The sequence below is a fragment of the Scyliorhinus torazame genome, chromosome 5, assembly GCF_047496885.1.
Source record: "Scyliorhinus torazame isolate Kashiwa2021f chromosome 5, sScyTor2.1, whole genome shotgun sequence".
Taxonomy (NCBI): Eukaryota; Metazoa; Chordata; class Chondrichthyes; order Carcharhiniformes; family Scyliorhinidae; genus Scyliorhinus; species Scyliorhinus torazame.
The window spans coordinates 143,887,013-143,894,074 of NC_092711.1; the positions used below are offsets into that span (position 1 = coordinate 143,887,013).

The 7,062-nt window shown below is 48.6% G+C and overlaps 1 protein-coding gene across 1 annotated transcript; it reads right to left on the minus strand.

The window, feature by feature from the left end:
• Window positions 1-2,159: 2,159 nt before the first annotated feature.
• Window positions 2,160-6,543, minus strand: LOC140419969 (uncharacterized). Its single transcript, XM_072504006.1, has 2 exons — window positions 6,325-6,543; window positions 2,160-3,887 (listed from the first exon to the last, which is right to left on the minus strand). Exon 2 carries the CDS (start codon window positions 3,528-3,530, stop codon window positions 2,691-2,693), a length of 840 nt encoding a protein of 279 aa, XP_072360107.1. The 5' UTR covers window positions 3,531-3,887; window positions 6,325-6,543; the 3' UTR covers window positions 2,160-2,690.
• Between the last annotated feature and the right edge of the window lie 519 nt (window positions 6,544-7,062).

The following is a 7,062-nucleotide window of genomic DNA, read 5'->3' on the forward strand; positions in this document are numbered from 1 at the left end:
TACGGGGATGGGGGGGGGGGTGGACTTTGGTCGGGTGCTCTTTCCAAGGGCCGGTGCAGACTCAATGGGCCAAATGGCCTCCTTCTGCCCTGTAAATACTATGATTCTATGATTCAATGTCTTTTTCCCCACACTATCTCCATATCCATTTGTGTTATTGATATTTAGAAATCGGTCAGTTGGGTGGCACGGTTGCCCAGTGGTTAGCACTGTTGCCTCACGGCACCAAGAACCCGAGTTCGATCCTGGCCCCGGGTCACTGTCCATGTGGAGTTTGCACATTCTCCTAGTGGCTTGTGAGTCTCAGATCCACACCCAAACTTGATGTGCAGCATTGGTGAATTGGCCTCGCCACACGGCCCCTTAATTAGAAAAACATAATTTATTAAACATTAAAAAAAAAAGAAATCTGCCAGTCTCTGCTTTAAACACACTCAGTGACTGAGCTCCCACAGCCCTCTGGGGTAGAGAATTCCAAAGATTCACAACCCGAGGAGTAAAGAAATGTCTCCTCAGAGACCCGTCCTAAGTGGCTTCCCCCTTATTTTGAAATTGTGTCCCCTGGTTCCAGACTCTCCAACCAGGGGAAACATCTCACCTGCACCCACCCTGTCTACTCCTTTATGGATTTTGTAAATTTCAATGAAATCCCCTCTCATTCCTTGAAACTCGAGAGAAAAGAGGCCTAGTTTCCCCAATCTCTCTTCACAGGACAGTCCTGCCAAACCCAGAACAAGTCTGGTGAAACTTTGTTGCTGTTCCTCTGTGGCAATACCTTTCCTAAGGTAAGGGGAGTAAAACTGCACACATTACTCCAGCTGTGGTCTAAGCATTTCATAATGATCAATGTCATCGAGGCACGTTGCCTGGTTCTTCTTTGGCACCGGTATGATGGTGATCTTCTTGAAGCAGGTGGGAACCTCAGAACGGAGTAGGGAGAGGTTGAGGATGTCCGCGAACACACCTGCCAGTTGGTCCGCGCAGGATCTGGGTGCATGGCAGGGATCCCGTCAGGACCTGTCGCTTTCTGAGGGTTCACTTTCAAGAAGGCCAATCTGGCTTTGGAGGCTGGGACGGTGGGCATGGGTGTGACCAAGGCTGCTGGGGCAGATGACAGAGGTTTGTTGGTTTCCTGCTCGAAATAAGCATAGAATGCATTGAGTTTGTCGGGAAGGGGTGCGCTGTTGCTAAAGATCCTACTCAGCTTTGCTTTTTAGCGCATTATGTTGTTTAAGCCTCGCCACAATCGATGAGAGTCCATGATTCTCGCTTAGTCTGGGCAACTCTTCTGTTGTCTCTTGGCTACCCTGTTGGCTTTGCAGAGGTCATACCTAGATTTTTTTGTACTGACTTGAACGCCTCAGACGTGGCCTTCAGTCGGGAGTGAATCTCCCGATTAAACCATGGTTTCTGGTTGGGTAATGTACGTACTACCTTCTTTGACACACAATCTTCTACACACTTACTGATGAAGTCTGTGATGGTGCTGGCATACTCATTTAGGTTAACTGCCGAGTTCTTGAATATGGACCAGTCACGTAAGAGCTCTTCTGTTGCCTCAGACCAGCATTGCACAACCTTCATAACCAGATTCTCCAGCTTAAGTTTCTGCTTAAGGAGCGCCATCTTGTGGTCCGATTTTACGAAGTGCGGTCAGGGGATGGATCATCAGGCGCCCTTGATGTTTGTGTAGCAGTGGTCAAGGATGTTGGGGCCCCTGTCGGGACAGGAGATGTGTTGGGGGAATTTGGGCAGTGCACTCGAGGTTGGCCTGGTTAAAATCCTCGGCCACGATGAACAAGGCCTCCGGGTATTCGGCTTCATTGTTATTTATAGCGGTTACAATTCATCAAGCGCCTTCTTCACTTCCGCCTGGCGTGGGATGTAGATCGCTGTGATGATGGCAGAAGTGAATTCCGTGGACGGCAGTGTGGACAGCACTTCACAGTCGGGTATTCCAGGTCCGGGGAGCAGTAGTTCGCCAGAGTCCGCAATTACAGCACCAGGAGTTGGCGAGGAGACAAACACTTTCACCCACTCCAGGTTCAGTCATAGGTCATAGAATTTACAGCGCAGAAGGAGGCCATTCGGCCCATCGAGTCTGCACCGGCTCTTGGAAAGAGCACCCTACCCAAGGTCAACACCTCCACCCTATCCCCATAACCCAGTAACCCCACCCAACACTAAGGGCAATTTGAACACTAAGGGCGATTTATCATGGCCAATCCACCTAACCTGCACATCTTTGGACTGTGGGAGGAAACCGGAGCACCCGGAGGAAACCCACGCACACACGGGGAGGATGTGCAGACTCCGCACAGACAGTGACCCAGGCCGGAATCGAACCTGGGACCCTGGAGCTGTGAAGCAATTGTGCTACCCACTATGCTACCGAGCTGCCCAGTCCTGGATGTGATTAACAGCAGAATCCAATCCAACATCACTTGTGAACCATTTGGTGTCTCAGTATGTTGGACGACTGAGTGAATCCCTCCCCACAGTGAGAGCAGGTGAATGGCCTCTTTCAAGTGTGAACTCGCTGGTGTATCCGCAATCTGGATGATGTTTGAAACCTCTTTGTGCAGTGAGAGCAAATGAACGGTCTCTCCTCAGTGTGAATGCGCTGGTGTTCCATCAGTACCTGAGAGCTTTGAAACCCGCTCCCACAGTCGGAGCATTTAAACGGTCTCTCATTGCTGTGAGTGACATTGTGGCTCAGCAGGTGATGATCGAGTGAATCTTTTCCCAGTCGGAGAGGTGAACGGGCTCTCAACGGTGTGACCTCGCTCGTGTTTCATCAGGTTGGATGAGGTTCTAAAGCACTTTGTGCAGTGAGAGCAGCTGAACGGTTTCGCCTCAGAGTGAACACGCTGGTGGGACATCAGTCGCTGTGAGCTTTTGAAACCCCTCCAGCAGTCAGAGCATTTAAAGGGCCTGCTCTTGGTGTGAGTGACATTGTGGCTACGCAGGCCGGATAATTGAGTGAATCCCATATCACACACAGTGCAGATGTATGGCTTCTCCCCGGTGTGAACTCTCTGGTGTCTCTGCAGGTTGGATAACTGAACGAATCCCTTCCCACAGTCAGAGCAGGTGAATGGCATCTCCCCGGTGTGAACTCGTTCGTGTCTCCGCAGGTTGCCAATGTCAGTGAATCCCTTTTTACACTGAGAGCAGTTGAAAGGCCTCTCTCCAGTGTGAACTCGTTCGTGTTTCCGCAGGTTGCCAATGTCATTGAATCTCATTTCACACTGAAAGCAGGTGAAAGGCCTTTCTCCAGTGTGAACCCGTTCGTGTTTCCGCAAGTTGCCAATGTCAGTGAATCCCTTTTTACACTGAGAGCAGATGAAAGGCCTCTCTCCAGTGTGAACTCGTTCGTGCCTCCGCAGGCTGCTAATGTCAGTGAATCCCTTTCCACACTGAGAGCAGGTGAACGGCCTCTCTCCAGTGTGACTGCGTTGATGCCTTGCCAGCTCGTGTGGGGCTCTGAATCCCTTCCCACAATCCTCACATTTCCATGGTTTCTCCATGGTCCGGGTGATCTTGTGTCTCACCACGTTGGATGATCAGTTGAAGCCTCATCCACACACAGAACACCTATACAGTCTCTCCCTGCTGTGAATGTAGTATTGTTTCAGGCTGTGTCACTGGTTAAAGCTCTTTCCACAGTCAGTGCTCCGTAACAGTCTCACACGGGCTGTCTGTGTGTCTCTCAGTGCTTTTCCAGACACACTGATGTTTAAAATCTCTTGAAGCAGATAGAATAGACAAACATTTCTCCTTCTAGATTCAAAGGCCAATGATCCCAAGAATTGAGTGACTCAGTCAGTTCTTGACGTGATATTTAGTTTGAAATCTCGGCCTCAAACTCCTCTTGTTCGAACTTCCTGCAAACAGATTTTACAATAGTCATCATTGTTAGTACAGGATAGAAACTCAGAACAAACAATTCTAGTTTCTATCAAACATTCTTTCCTCTCTCTTTCCCCGAAATGCTCTAAATCTCAATCCCACACACTCTCCCTTCATTCTCACTCTGCTGTATCTAATATTCCCCCTCCCAATTCTCCTGAAGGTGCTGATTCAGGCTGATTGACAAATCCAAGCTCACTGCTTCCTGCCCTGGACAGAGAGACCTATATTCACTTATTTTCCCTCCCAATTTTCCTGAAGGTGTTGATCAACAAATCTAAACTCACTAAAACCTGTACAATAGTAGAGAATCTCCATACAAGTACATTTACTGATTAGAGATAGGGAAATTCTGAGGAAGAACTTTATTTGGTCACGGAGTGGTCATGACATGGAACTCACTGCCCACAAGCGTTGTGGAAGTCGAGATGATCAATAATTCAAAATAATATATGAAGAAAATAAGCTTTCAGGGGAACAGGGATATCGAAAGGGAATGGGACTGACTGGATTACTGTACAGAGAGTCAGCATTGACTTGAGTTCCCAAATGGATTCTGTAAATGCTGCAATGACTGTATGACTGGAAATATATCATGTAGGTAGAACTAATAATACATGTATTTCATTACAGAACCATCAATAATATATCTAATACATTCCATACAACACTATATATATCTCTGTGCAATATAACATTTTTTAAAAATCATTTACGGGATGTGGGAGTTGCTGGTTCAGCCAGCATTTATTGCCCATCCCTAGTTGCCCTTCAGAAGGTGGTGATGAGTTACATTCTTGAACCGTTGCAGTCCTTGAGTTGTTGGTACATCCCCTGTGCTGTCAGGGAAGGAGTTCCAGGATGTCGCCCCAGCAACAATGAAGGAAGGGCGATATATTTCCAAGTCTGTCTGGTGAGTGACTTGGAGGTGAACCTCCAGGTAGTGGGGTTCCCAACTATCTGCTGCTCTTGTCCTTCTAGATAGTAGTGCTTATGGGTTTGGAAGGTGCTGTCGGAGGAAGCTTGGTGAGTTACTGCAGTGTATCTTGTAGATGGTATACACGGCTGCCACTGTTCGTCGGTGGTGGAGTGTTTGAATATTCATGGAATGGGGGGCAGTCAAGCAGGCTGCTTTGTTTTGGATGGTGTAGAGCAGCATATTGAGTGTTGTTGGAGCTGCACTCAACCAGGCAAGTGGTAATTATTCTATTACATGCCTGACTTGTGCCTTGTATATGGTGAACAGGCTTTGGGGGTCAGAAGGTGCATTATTCACTGTAGTCTTTGGCCTGCCCGGATGGCCACCGTATTAATATGGCTCGTCCAGTTCAGTTCCTGATCAATGGTAACCCTCAGGATGTTGGCTGTGGAGGATTCAGCAAAGCTAATCCCACTGAATGTCAAGGGGTGGTGGTTAGATCCTCCTTTATAGGAGATGGTCATTGCCTGCCACTTGTGTAGTACAAATGTAACTTGCCACTTATCAGCCAACATCACAGATACTGTGTAGGACATGCTGCATTTGGACATGGACTGCTTCATTATCTGAGGAGTCAGGAATGGTGTTGAACATTTGGACATGGACTGCTCTATTATCTGAGGAATCACGAATGGTGTTGAACATTGTGCAGTCATCCACAAACAATTCCCACTTCTAGCCTTGTGATGAAAGGGAGGTCATTGATGAAGCAGCTAGAGATGATTCGGCCCAGGACTGTGCCCTGAGGAACTCCTGGAGCTGAGATGATTGACCTCCAACCACCACAGTCATCTTCCTTTGTGCCAGGTATGTCTCCAACCAGCGGAGAGTTTTCCCCCGATTCCCATTGACTGCAGTTTAGCTGGGGCTCCTTGATGCCATAGTCAGTCAAATGCTGCCTTGATACCAAGGGCAGTCACTCTCACCTCACCTCTGGCATTCAGCTCTTTTGTCCATGTTTGAACCAAGGCTGTAATGAGGTCAGGAGCTGAGTGACCTTGGTTGGACCCAAACTGAGCATCCGTGAGCAGGTTTTGCTGAGTAAGTACCGCTTGCTAGCGCTGTTAATGACTCCTCCCATCACTTTGCTGATGGTGGAGAGTATTCCGACAGGGAAGTAATTGGTTGGGTTTGGTTTGTCCTGTTTACTGTTCCCTTTAATGTCAGCCATCTCCTGGGGAAAGCTGCCCTTTAAATGTGAACATTAGGAAAGAGACCATCATTTTAGCCAGACAAATAAATGTGTCAAGTTGAGGGAGCAAAGTATGTCAATGTCTTTCAGTCAGCCAGAGAGAGAGACCTGGGCCAAGCTTTCCAGAGTCTGCACACTCACTGGATTCACTTTCTTTCACTTCAGTTGCTGCAAGTGACCAATTGAAGGTCAGAATGAGACAAGAAATGGAAAGAGGGAGAAAAGAAAGTGTTTTACTCACAGATGTTGCAGACAGGAGTCTGTGTGCAGCTCAAGCTCATTCAGGGTCGGAGGAACAACAGCTTTGCTCGGCAGAAACCTCCACGTCCAGCTTCCGCATTGAGACAATGAAGGAGCTCTGATTGGTGGAGGAGCAGAGTCCTTCCGGTCCTCCATTCGTCCTATTGGTCAACACCCCAGCAGTAAGGTCAGCGGAAGTGAGCTCCCCTGCACATGCGCAGCTTCCCCTTCCCTGAGACATGTACTCCCCGGGTCAGGGGAGGGGTGATCACCGACGGCCGGAACTGTCAGCCGGTTGCCTGGAAACCTCATCTGGAGAATATGTGGGGGAAAGGGAACAATGGGTGGGGGCGGGGGATGCCGCGTCTGCGCGCTGGACAGTGACGTCTTATTCCTATTGGTTGAGTTTGAGGACGAGCTCCTTTGTGATGTGACAATGTGGAGGATGGACAATGAGTTTCAGACTAAAACTTTCTCCTCTGGGCAACATCTGGGAGCAAATCAGTGTCTCCCCCTTTCAATAGTTCAAAAGATATAGGAGCAAGTTAGGCTATTGGCCCATCGAGTATAACCCTTCAACCCGATTTAATACCGGCAGCACGGTAGCATTGTGGATTGCACAATTGCTTCACAGCTCCAGGGTCCCAGGTTCGATTCCGGCTTGGGTCACTGTGTGTGGAGTCTGCACATCCTCCCCGTGTGTGCGTGGGTTTCCTCCCGCAGTCCAAAGATGTGCAGG